This window comes from Symphalangus syndactylus, chromosome 4, assembly GCF_028878055.3.
Source record: "Symphalangus syndactylus isolate Jambi chromosome 4, NHGRI_mSymSyn1-v2.1_pri, whole genome shotgun sequence".
NCBI lineage: Eukaryota > Metazoa > Chordata > Mammalia > Primates > Hylobatidae > Symphalangus > Symphalangus syndactylus.
In genome coordinates this window covers 18072277-18085474 of record NC_072426.2, presented here as the reverse complement: position 1 = coordinate 18085474, position 13198 = coordinate 18072277, and the positions used below count along the sequence as shown (strand labels likewise).

Genomic DNA, 13198 nt, shown 5'->3' with positions numbered 1-13198 from the left:
GAGGACCAAAAAAAAAAATTAAACCTAGTCAAATCTTTTTTTTTTTTTTTTTTTTTTTTGAGACGGAGTCTCGCTCTGTTGCCCAGGCTGGAGTGCAGTGGCGCAATCTCGGCTCACTGCAAGCTCCCCCTCCCGGGTTCACGCCATTCTCCTGACTCAGCCTCTCCGAGTAGCTGGGACTACAGGCGCCCGCCACCACGCCTGGCTAATTTTTTCTATTTTTTAGTAGAGACGGGGTTTCACCATGGTCTCGATCTCCTGACCTCATGATCCGCCCGCCTCGGCCCAAATTCTAACAAATCATTTGAAAACTACTATTACTTGCTACTAAACATAAAAGTACTGCGGGTTTTCCAAGACTATATCGGTACATAAGGGAAACTTAGAAGGCAAATTCTTCTCTTCTGCCCCCAACCCAAGAGGCACAATCCATCATTCTGAAGCACCTGAAATATGTGATGTAAACTAAAAGAGTCAAGCCAAAGGAATTTTATAAAATACACGATACCTCTTTCCCTTCAAAAAGGCTAGTTGCATATTCATATAGACATAGTACTAGCTTCATTACTGAAATTTTAAAATGTCTGATACTGTGTTTTTATGAATAACTTCAGACCGAGTTTGGTACATAATAATACTGCTAAACTCACCAAAGTAAGATGTTCTGGTTCTTCCCATTTGTTTTTGTAACACAAAATTGTTTCTGGTGTTAAACGATATTCTTCTGGCTTGAAGTCTTCCATGGTTTGTACTCCTTTTGTACACAGGTCTGCAAAATCACTCTGGCATGCAGCTACAGTGAAAATTATTTTTTAAAAATTATTACAATGAATAATGCTAAAATATATGGAATTCAACTGGCATGTATATATATATATATATATGCATGTGTGTGTGCATATACATGTACATTTATATGCACCACTTCATTTAAATGGTGAATATATATATTCACCTATATATATTCATTATATAAATATAATGCATGCTTTGCTCAGCTTGGTTAATACTCACTATTTTTGTTTCTAGGATTTACTGGCAATTATATGATTTGGGGAGAATTCTGACTCTAAATGCTTTAAATTTCACAACATTTATACTTTAAAATCTTGCAGTTCACATAAGAGGGAAATTATACTTTTGTTAAAAAAGAAAGTAAAACTACAAATAACAATACAAAGTATTTATAGGTGAAATCAACTGACAGCTAAGACTTACTTTAAAATACTCTAGAGAAAAGTAAAGAAACAGATGAAATAAAACTGGTAAAAAGTATAACTGTTAAAGCTACATGACACGTAAATGAAAGTGCATCATATTACTCTTTCTACTTCAGGGTATATTTGTATATTTTCAAAAACATTAAAAAAATTATAATAAGGAAATTTGAAAAAGTTATGTAAAACAATTTTAATGGCGTCACTTCAGGGGAAAAAACGGAGAAAACTGAAAAGGATTTCTGAAAATTATTAGGAAATTTAAATTGCAACAAATACATTTATTTTAAATATATTTCAATGAGGTTCTTTCCCTTCCATTTCAGAATTATTGTACTATCACTAAATAATAGCAATAATATCAGTTTTTGAACAATCATATTTACTATACCATTTTTTCTTAATGCAAGTTCTTTCTCTTTATTTGGAGAGGACTTTGGCAGACGATTAGAATATATATTTTTTATATCCAGTTCTCTCTCCTTTTCCTGAAAACAAACACAATACAATTAAGGAAGTAGAGCCTCTGCTTAAAATGAAACAAAACCCCTCACTTTGTCATCTGGTATTTTCTTACCATATTGAAAGATACCTGGTTCAGCTTCCTTTTGTAACTACCAAACTATAGAAAGAAACGTCTCTAGCATACTGAGGTTAGGATAGAGCAATAACTTTCCCTAAAAAGTCTAATATGTCCTGGAAATTAAAAAAATTAAGGCAAATTTCATTTTCTACTCATTCTTACCTGATATAGCTAGTACTGTCTTAACTGAGACACAGAGACAAATAATTTAGTTAGTATCTCTCAAATGTAAGTTCTGAAATATTGATGAGTTAAAAATTAGACCACTCTTTTATACACAGGCATACTTGACCATTTTGGGGCTGTGGCTTTTTCTGAGAATTTGATTAACAAAAAGAAAACATAAGATAGTATGTAATTTTGCACTATGTTACACAAAATTTTGTGCAAAATTTCATTCTATCTAGAACTCATTGATGACTTCTACGTAGAATGAAGAATACCTGTTTTAACAAAATTAAATAATTTGAATACTTTCTCTAAACACTGTGAAAATGAAGGGCATCATTTGAAACAACTTCAAAAATAATAAATCATTGGGTGATCTGAGGAAAAACTGAATTATTCAACCATGCAACACAGTGAAGCTCTAGTTCCCATAATTTTCTTCTATGATTTTACAATTTACTTCAGCTATATCATTTCTATTGGTGTATTCAGTGTTTCACCTTTTTTGTTTTTGTTTTTAATTTCACTTTGTTATAGTGATTATACCAACAAACCTTTTCTAAGTGCTAAAGATAGTATCAGAATTTTGTAAATTATATTGTACCAACTTACAAATATGAATAGTAACATTTAGTGTTTTAAAATATTTAATTTTCATCTAATACACATTACGGAAAACATAATGCAAATTAAAATACCTTTAATTTGTGATATAGTCGCTCTACCTCCTTTTGAAGAACTTTATTTTCATCATGAGCCTCATATGCCCTCTTCCTTTCAGCAAGCAACTGTCGTTGGAAACTGTTAGTACTCAGTTCAAGGTTTTTTGATAGCTCCTATATGTATAAATACATAAAAAGCAGTCAGTCCCTTAAAAAAATTCCAACAATAAAACATAAGACATGGCAGTGTCAAAATGATGTTTTTAGTGGTATGTCCAAGACCTACAAATCAGACTGGGCATAGCATTCATGTACATAAGCTGGGAAACAGATTCACCAACAATTTAGTAAGGTATCAAGCCTATTATTCCTATCTTTGCTTTTCATAGTAATTTGTAAATAAATTCTTAAGGCTGCAATGGTGGCTCATGCCTATAATCCTGCGCTTTGAGAGGCCTAGGCAGGAGGAGCACTTGAGACCAGCCTAGACAACAAAGCAAGACCCCATCTCTATAAAATAAGAGTTTAAAAATTAGCGGGGCATGATGGTGCATGCTTGAGTATTCCCGGCTACTCAGGAGGCTGAGGCGGGAAGATCACTAGAGCCTGGAAGTTTGCACCAATGAACTGAAGCCTTGGTAGACAGAACAAGACTATCTTAAAAAAATAAAAATCTTAAGCACACACACATTGCTTGGGCAAATAATAAGATACCAAGACGGATAAAATTACACAGCACTACCAAAGCTGCGGAGAGTACCTAGAGTAAAACGTCTCTAGATAAAAACAATAGCCATTTCCATCCATGGTCTTCAAACACGTTCCATCAAGTTTCTAAAATAATTTATGTTAAAATAACTTAAGTTGTCAAGACACCATTTCTAACTTGTGGGCTTTTTTTAAAAGCATCTTTAGATAGATTAGATAGATGATAGATAGATAGATAGATGATAGATAGATAGATAGATAGATAGATGATAGATAGATGATAGATAACAAATATAACAAATGTTCATTACAAGTATAAATAAAATAACAAAGAAAAATAGAAAATAAAAAGCAGTTACAATCTCATTACATTGTGATAATCACTGCCAACATTTTGATGCACATAATTTGAGACTTCGATATATCTTTCTCAGTAAATAAAACCATAAATACCTAAGTCAATATACTGTAATAACACAATCTTTTTCAATGGAATAGTATTGTACTTTACAGATTATCATAATTTAAATTCTGCTGTTCAATATTAGGGTGCTCCAATTTTTCCTAGAGTGAACATCCTAATACATATAACTTTAATCATGTATTATTTCCTCAGGGTAAATGTTAAGAAATAAAGTGTCTTAGACTTTATCTAAATCAAGAACTCCTGACCTTTGAAAGGTCCCATTAAGCAAATGAAAAGATAAGCCACAGACTAGGGAAAATATGTGCAAATCCCCTTTCTGCTAAAGCAGGAGTCCCCAACCCCTGGGCTGCAGACTGCTACTGGTCTGTGACCTGGTAGGAACTGGGCTTGCACAGCAGGAGGTGAGTGGCAGCGTGGGCAAGCGCGAGCATTACCACCTGAGCTCTGCATCCTGTCAGATCAGCAACAGCACTAGGTTATTATAGGAGCACAAGCCCTATTGTGAACTGTGCCTGCGAGGGTTCTAAGTTGCGCTCTCCTTATGAGAATCTAATGCCTGATTATCTGAGGTGGAACAGTTTCAGCCTGAAACCATCCCCCTCAACCCTGTCCATGGAAAAATTGTCTTCCACGAAATCAGTGCCTGGTGCCAAAAAGGTTGGGGACTGCTGTCCTAAAGGACTGGTATGAAGAAATGTACAGAGTTATCCCTGTGTCTGTAGGGGATTGGTTCCAGGACTCCTGTGGATACCAAAATCCAGGCATACTCAAGTCCCGCAGTCAGTCCTGCGGAACATGATTATATAAAAAGTCGGGCCAGGCGCGGTGGCTCATGTCTGTAATCCCAGCAGTCTGGGAGGTCGAGGAAGCGGGATCACAAAGCCAGGAGATCAAGACCATCCTGGCTAACACGGTGAAACCCCGTCTCTACTAAAAATACAAAAAATTAGCCAGGTGTGGTGGCGGGCACCTGTAGTCCCAGGTACTCGGGAGACTGAGGCAGGAGAATCGCTTGAACCCGGGAGGCAGAAGTTGCAGTGAGCCGAGATCATGCCACTGCACTCCAGCCTGGGCGACAGAGCAAGACTCCATCTCAAAAAAAAAAAAAAAAAAAAAAAAAAAAAAAAAGTCAGTCGTCCGCATCCAAAGTTTTCACACACTGCAAATACTTTTATTTCTGCATTTGGTTGTGGAATGTGGAACCTGTGGATATGGTGGGCCTACCGTGTTTATTGAAAAAAAAAAAATCTTTGCATAAGCAGACCCACTCAGTTCAAACCCATGTTGTTCAGTGGCCAACTATATATTACATCTAAACATCTGTATCTGTCCCACAAAATTCAGTAACATGAAACCAAACAGCTCAGCAAAAAAATGGAGGAAATATGTAAACAGATAATTCACCAAAAAGATATCCAGAGACAAATGGGCATATAGAACAATGCTTCAATATCGTTAACTCATAAAAGAAATACAAATTAAAGCCACAATAAAACAATGCTATTTATCTATCAGAATGTCTAAAACTGGAAAAACTGAGCATACAAAATGCAAGGATGAGTAGCAACCAGAACTCTCATACACTTTTGTTTTGGGGATGTATAATGGTAGAACCATTTTGGAGAACAGTTGGGCAGTAAAACATATATCTACTATATAACACATTCATTTCACACTTAGGTCTTCACACAGGAGAAAGAGAAGCCAGTGTCTATACAAAGACTTCTGCATGAATGTTCACAGCAGCTTTATTTGCAATAGCCAAAAACTGGAAACAATCCAAATGTCCATCAATGGGATGGATTAATGGATAAATAAAATGTCATATATATGTATACAATAAGGGTAATTACCACTTAGCAATAAAAAAAGAATGAACAATTGATACTTGCAACAACATGTTTGAAACCCCAAAGTTTTACTAAAGAAACCAGGGATAAAATAATACATACTATATGACTTCACGTATATAAAATTCTTAAAATGCAAAGTAATTTATAGAGACAAACAGTAGATTAGCTGAGGAGTAGTGCAGAGGGATTGATAAAGGGGGGGAGTACAAAATGGCATTAAAACTTTTTATAGATCATAAAAACAGTAAAAATAAGTGTGTAAGTTTTAAAAAATGAAGCTTCTGGGTTGATAGACACTAGTACAATTTTAAGGTTTAGAAAAGCATTACCAAAATGCCCTTAGAAAGGGCTGTAACAATTTACATTCTCTTTGAAAGTCTAGTAGCCTTTATTTCACTAGATACTTAGAATAACAGGATACTGTAATTCTTTAATCCATGAAAGTGGCCTAAAGAAGGATACAATTATTTTAATTTGTTTTTCTTTGATTACTACTAAAGTTAATTGTCATGTTTATTGCCCATCCATTTTCTTCATGAAATGTTTTTGTAATGTAATAAGAATCTAAAAGATAATGACAAAATGAGGAAAAAGCAAACTGAAAAACAAAACAAGCAAAAAAGTTAAGAATTTTCCAGAATTGAAGATATAATGAGAGATGAAGTTGGAAAGAGCATCATGATAAATAACGGATCAGAAAAGAGTCATCAACAGTTGCTAAATTTTGATGAGGAACAAAGATATTTACATATTCTTAAGGCAGAATAGACTGCTTATTGATTTCACTATAAGAGGAAGAACAGTTAATGTATAAACGTTAGACAAGCTGAGCAACACTTTGGCTAGCAGATCAAAATTAACATTACTAGTGAAGGTCAGGAGACATCATGTGGCTCCAGATGTGATACCTTAAGAAGGAAAATAATATCACCTATTCAGTATTCTCACCAAAAATACAAAAACCCCATCTATACACGATGAAACATAGGAGAAATACGAAGTTAAGGATATTCTATTAAATGAAAAGGGGTATGCGGCTGTATGCTTCAAAAAATGTGAATGTCATAAATAAAACAACAACAGTACGTGGAAATGTTCCAGATAAAAGGAGGCTAGAAAACTGGACAATTCAGTATAATACTTGACCCTAGACTGGGTCCCACGGGAGAACAGAAAGTACTATAAAAGATACGATGATGGCCGGGTGTGGTGGCTCATGCCTGTAATCCCACTTTGGGAGGCCGAGGCAGGCAGATCATGAGGTCAGGAGTTTGAGACCAGCCTGACCAACACGGTGAAACCCCATCTCTACTAAAAATACAAAAATTAGCCAGGCGTGGTGGTGTGTGCCTGTAATTCCAGCTACTCACGAGGCTGAGGCAGGAGAATCGCTTGAACCCGGGAGGTGGAGGTTGCAGTGAGCCAAGATCGCGCCACTGCACTCCAGAGTGGGCAACAGAGTGAGACTCTGTCTCAAAAAAAAAAAAAAAAAAAGATATGATTAAGTCAACTGAAAAAAATTGTACTACAGACAGTAGATTAGAAGAAATTATTATATAAGTGTAAATCATAGTATAACCATAATTTTACTATGGTTCTATAAAGGGCATAATCCCTATTCTGAAAAAATACACACTGATGCATTTAGGGGTAAAGGGCATGATGTATGCAAGTTACCCTCAAATAGTTAAAAAAAAAAAAAGTATGTGTATATATGCATATGACAGAGAGACCACATGAGAGAGCATGCATGCATATTATAAGACAAATGGGATAAAATGTTAGCAACAGATGAATCTGGGTAAACTGCATAGGAGTGTTCTTTGTACTGTTTTCAGATTTGCAACTCTGTAAGCTTGAAAATATTTCCACATAAAATATTAATTTAAAAAATCCTATCCCCCCTAGATATTTTGGAGCAAAACAGGAAACCATTAAACTCAATGAGAACATGTTAAAAAAAAATAGCAGGGCTAAAAAATACTCCAGTTCCAAATGATAATAACTGTCAACCCGGAATCCAGCAACACCCAGTGAAATTATCATTGAAGAGTGAAGATAAAATATATTCAGACAACTACTAAAAAGTGTTGCCACTCAGAAGCCCTCACTTAAACATATATTTCAGTAAAAAAGGAAGTGAACCCTGAAGGAACAATAATGAACAATGGTGACATGCAAGAAATAATGGTAAACTAAAAAATACTATTAAAATATTAAGAAGGAATTTTTTAAAAATTAAAAATATTGTTAAAAATTAAAAGATTAAGTAGAAAAAAAACCAAAAAGCAAAAACAAACTCCCAAATGAGGACTAAATCCAGTTTTCAGTGGTGAAATCTAAGAAACAGATTATCTGTAAAAGAGAACAGAAAGGAAAAACTCTATGTCATTTTTGATGAGTTTTTTTATAATCTTGATGTCAATAGTGGAAAAATAAAATCGTACACCATTCCAAAATATGAATATTGTTGCAAAAGTCTCAAGCAAATATTAGCAAAAGGAATTCAGCAATGTGTAAAAATTGCATCACAACTAAACAGCACCTATCCCAAGAAGCAAAGAAGGAGAGTAGTTTCACATTCAAAACAATCCATGATTTAAAACAAAAACCCTAGCAAGCCAGTAGTAGAAGAAAATTTCCTTACACATAAATATACACACAAATTCACAGAAAAAGATCCAGAAGGATACACACTAAGACACTAAAAGTGGTGACATCTGAGTGCTAAGAATGAGAATGTTTTCATTTATCTTTTAATTTTTCTCTAATTAAAAATATATATACATGTACTACTTATAAAAAAAGCTTCTAAAATATGTTTAAGTAAAAATTAAAATGCTTAGAAAAAATACATCCTACAACTTCAAAAGAGTAGTTACTTCTGAGCAAGGAGGGTAGAAAAAGGATGTTTGAAGAAAAGATACAGGGAAACTTCAATGTAAGATCTTATTTTAGCAAAAATAGCAAAATATCAAGTAGGTACATGAATGTTTTAAATATTCTCTTTTTTTGTATATTCAAAATATTTCATAAAAAATATTAGAAGTACTTTAAGAAATTGAAGAAACTAAATCAATAAAGGAGAAAATGCAAATAGTAGTTATCTTCGGCTGGTAGGACTATGGATATTTTCTCCCCACTTTTACTGTAAATTTCAAAACATCTTTAAACAAACATGTTAATAATACAATAAAATTTAAAATACTTAACATTTTTTCCAAAGGACATATCACAGAATTCTGTCTTGTTAATGGAAATAAAGGGTTAACATAATTTAACAATTTTTGCATGATTTATAGTCCTTTGGGTACATACCCAGTAATGGGACGGCTGGGTCAAATGGTATTTCTAGTTCTAGATCCCGGAGGAATCACCACACTGACTTCCACAATGGTTGAACTAGTTTACAGTCCCACCAACAGTGTAAAGGTGTTCCTATTTCTCCACATCCTCTCCAGCACCTGTTGTTTCCTGACTTTTTAATGATGGCCATTCTAACTGGTGTGAGATGGTATCTCATTGTGGTTTTGATTTGCATTTCTCTGATGGCCAGTGATGATGAGCATTTTTTCATGTGTTTTTGGCTGCATAAATGTCTTCTTTTGAGAAGTGTCTGTTCATGTCCTTTGCCCACTTTTTGATGGGGTTGTTTTTTTCTTGTAAATTTGTTTGAGTTCATTGTAGATTCTGGATATTAGCCCTTTGTCAGATGAGTAGGTTGCAAAAATTTTCTCCCATTTTGTAGGTTGCCTGTTCACTCTGATGGTAGTTTCTTTTGCTGTGCAGAAGCTCTTGAGTTTAATTAGATCCCATTTGTCAATTTTGGCTTTTGTTCCCATTGCTTTTGGTGTTTTAGACATGAAGTCCTTGCCCATGCCTATGTCCTGAATGGTAATGCCTAGGTTTTCTTCTAGGGTTTTCATGGTTTTAGGTCTAACATTTAAGTCTTTAATCCATCTTGAATTAATTTTTGTATAAGGTGTAAGGAAGGGATCCAGTTTCAGCTTTCTACATATAGCTAGCCAGTTTTCCCAGCACCATTTATTAAATAGGGAATCCTTTCCCCATTGCTTGTTTTTGATAGGCTTGTCGCAGATCAGATAGTTGTAGATATGCAGCGTTATTTCTGAGGGCTCAGTTCTGTTCCGTTGATCTATATCTCTGTTTTGGTACCAGTACCATGCTGTTTTGGTTACTGTAGACTTGTAGTATAGTTTGAAGTCAGGTAGTGTGATGCCTCCAGCTTTGTTCTTTTGGCTTAGGGTTGACTTGGCGATGCGGGATCTTTTTTGGTTCCATATGAACTTTAAAGTAGTTTTTTCCAATTCTGTGAAGAAAGTCATTGGTAGCTTGACGGGGGTGGCATTGAATCTATAAATTACCTTGGGCAGTATGGCCATTTTCACGATATTGATTCTTCCTACCCATGAGCATGGAATGTTCTTCCATTTGTTTGTATCCTCTTTTATTTCATTGAGCAGTGGTTTGTAGTTCTCCTTGAAGAGGTCCTTTATGACCCTTGTAAGTTGGATTCGTAGGTATTCTATTCTCTTTGAAGCAATTGTGAATGGGAGTTCACTCATGATTTGGCTCCCTGCTTGTCTGTTATTGGTGTATAAGAATGCTTGTGATTTTTGTACATTGATTTTGTATCCTGAGACTTTGCTGAAATTGGTTATCAGCTTAAGGAGATTTGGGGCTGAGACAATGGGGTTTTCTAGATATACAATCATGTCATCTGCAAACAGGGACAATTTGACTTCCTCTTTTCCTAATTGAATACCCTTTATTTCCTTCGCCTGCCTAACTGCCCTGGCCAGAACTTCCAACACTATGTTAAATCATGCTGCTATACAGACACATGCACACGTATGTTTATTGCAGCATTATTCACAATAGCAAAGATTTGGAACCAACCCAAATGTCCAACAACGATAGACTGGATTAAGAAAATGTGGCACATATACACCATGGAATACTATGCAGCCATAAAAAATGATGAGTTCATGTCCTTTGTAGGGACATGGATGAAACTGGAAACCATCATTCTCAGTAAACTATCGCAAGGACAAAAAACCAGACACCGCATGTTCTCACTCATAGGTGGGAGCTGAACAATGCGAACACATGGACACAGGAAGGGGAACATCACACTCTGTGGACTGTTGTGGGGTAGGGGTAGGGGGGAAAGATAGCATTAGGAGATATACCTAATGCTAAATGATGAGTTAATGGGTGCAGCACACCAACATGGCACATGTATACATATGTAACTAACCTGCCCATTATGCACATGTACCCTAAAACTGAAAGTATAATAATAATGAAATAAAATAAAATAAAAACATAAAAAAAAATGCTACAGCAGGTCTCACTGAGCTGTCTTAGCTTAAGGTAAGCAATGCTACCTTTATAATTCAAGTTAATCAGTGCAATTTTGCCTCCAGAGAAAGGCTGTTTTCCACACTGACTCAGTATGGGCTCTGAGAAACAATATGTCTGCATTTTCTCAAATATTAAAATTTATGGTTAAAATAAAATCTTGTTATGCTCACAAAAAAAACAATTTTTGCAAGCAAACACAAAGGATGTTATTTTACCTTCATTTATTTTTTATTAATTAGTAAAGGATTATAGATTTAAATAACAATATTGCATTTGTTAAAATAAGTCTATCAATGTCAGCTGTTTTAATATCTGTTCAGTGTTGTTATAGCTCAATTCTAAAGATTCAGATCCTTGTCTAAGCAGGGACCCTGCAGGTCACGAGTCCACCTTATAGTAATACTTTTTTTATAGGATTCCTAGAAGGTAGACATTGAAATCTCTGCACAAATACTTCTGGTAGCAGAAAGCTTGATAATGCAAGGGATACTGGTTTCATTATCGGACAATTCCAATTATTAGGAAGCTCTTTTGAATGAGTGGAAACCAGTTTTCTAGTAATATCCATTAGGTTTGTATTGCCCTCAGGAAATAAATCTATTTCTCCTGCTCCATGTAACAGCCCTTTAAACAATGAAGTAAGTTACATTTTTCCTTATCTTTTCTATGATTCTGTGTTTCGTCCACTGTTTCTTGTATGTCAGCTTTTTGACCCCCTGGTTATCCTGTTTGCCTCCATATGTCAGTTTGTTACCTAAAATCTGGTACTTGTTATTAGATGTGATCTGACCAATAAAATTAGAGTTATTATTACCTCTTAGGACAAAGGTACCACCATAGTGGGTTAACTTCTTCCCTTCTGATTTTTTAAGTGGCCATACAATTATAGGTTCATATGCTTAAAAAATTATGTTTTAACTTCAATTACTTTTAACCCAGGGCTCCCCATAGTGTACACATAAAAGAGATGGAAAAATATTGAAGTGAAACAGTTAACCTGACTAAATTTTATCTTGCTTATTTTAGGCCAGATTTTGAGCCTAAGGGGATCAATCTTGATCTTGTCATCCATCAAATTCGTTGGGCCTCCTATTTTTGAACCTGTCAAGAACATATCCATCCATTCATTCTTTTAAGAAACACTAATTTTATGCCAGAGTGCCAAACGTTGCAAATAAAAAATTAAATAAGACTTGTTCTTGCTGTTAAGGAGCCTGGTCAAATTCACTGATAAATACACTAAAAGGAACAGAGCCTAAGATAGCACTTGAAAGCACCCACCTAGAAACCTTCTCTCCAAGTTGACAGCTGTTTATTTATCTGCATACAACTACTGATCCAACTGTAAAGCTTTCTAACACTATTTTCAACCAGTCCATACTTCTCCATCAAAATACAAACATGAAAGGCTTACTGAATTTACTATATAGTATCATATTATATCTACTATATGCTAATAGATACAATATACAGTTATATACTATATTGTATATAGTATATTGCATATTCTATATACTAATATATTGCACATACTATATACATCTATATTATATAACTGTATAGAATTCTATAACTGTAGATACTATACTGAGTTCTATATAGTTCTCTCTATATAATAGAGTTCTATATAGTTCTCTATGTATAATATATAGAGTTCTATAACTGTATATTCTATAACTGTATAACAATGTATGTAGTATAGAATGTAGTATAGAATACAGATGTATAATATATAGTGTATACACATAGGAGAATATAGTAGATATAGCATATTTTCATGCACCATTCTAGCAATCCTCAGCAGGGGGGTGGGGGGGAAGAAAGTAAGAATAGTTCTAAGTAAGCAGTATTTTCCAAAACATTTAAAAACCTGGTAGAGATTTCCATCAAGCTCACTGATTGATAATTTCTAACACCTACCTCTGTTTACCTTGGAAAACACTGGTACTTGCCTTTTTTCACTTTCTCACTTCTCCTAGTCTTCCTAACTCTCCAAAGTACAATGACAAAGGCTCTGGAATCACATTTGCAAGGTTCTTCAGTCCTCTGGAAGATAATTCATCTGAATCTGGAGACTGAGCTCATTTAAATGAGCTATCTATGTCTTACTATTTCTTCATCTGCTTCGAGCAGGACAAGATAGAGGCAAACTCACAATCCAATAGTTATGCTTCCTCTGTGCATTACAAGTC

At 34.8% G+C, this 13198-nt stretch overlaps 1 protein-coding gene across 2 annotated transcripts in view; it reads right to left on the bottom strand.

Annotated features, from left to right (window-relative positions):
• LCA5 (lebercilin LCA5) overlaps positions 1-13198 on the bottom strand; it is a 57807-nt gene that overhangs the window by 6302 nt on the left and 38307 nt on the right. For both annotated transcript variants that reach the window (XM_055274188.2, XM_055274187.2), the window contains exons 4-6: positions 2667-2804; positions 1609-1705; positions 651-793 (exon numbers count right to left, since the gene is read on the bottom strand). In XM_055274188.2, the coding sequence (XP_055130163.1) occupies positions 651-793; positions 1609-1705; positions 2667-2804 (378 nt within the window). The remainder of the gene's footprint in view (positions 1-650; positions 794-1608; positions 1706-2666; positions 2805-13198) is intronic.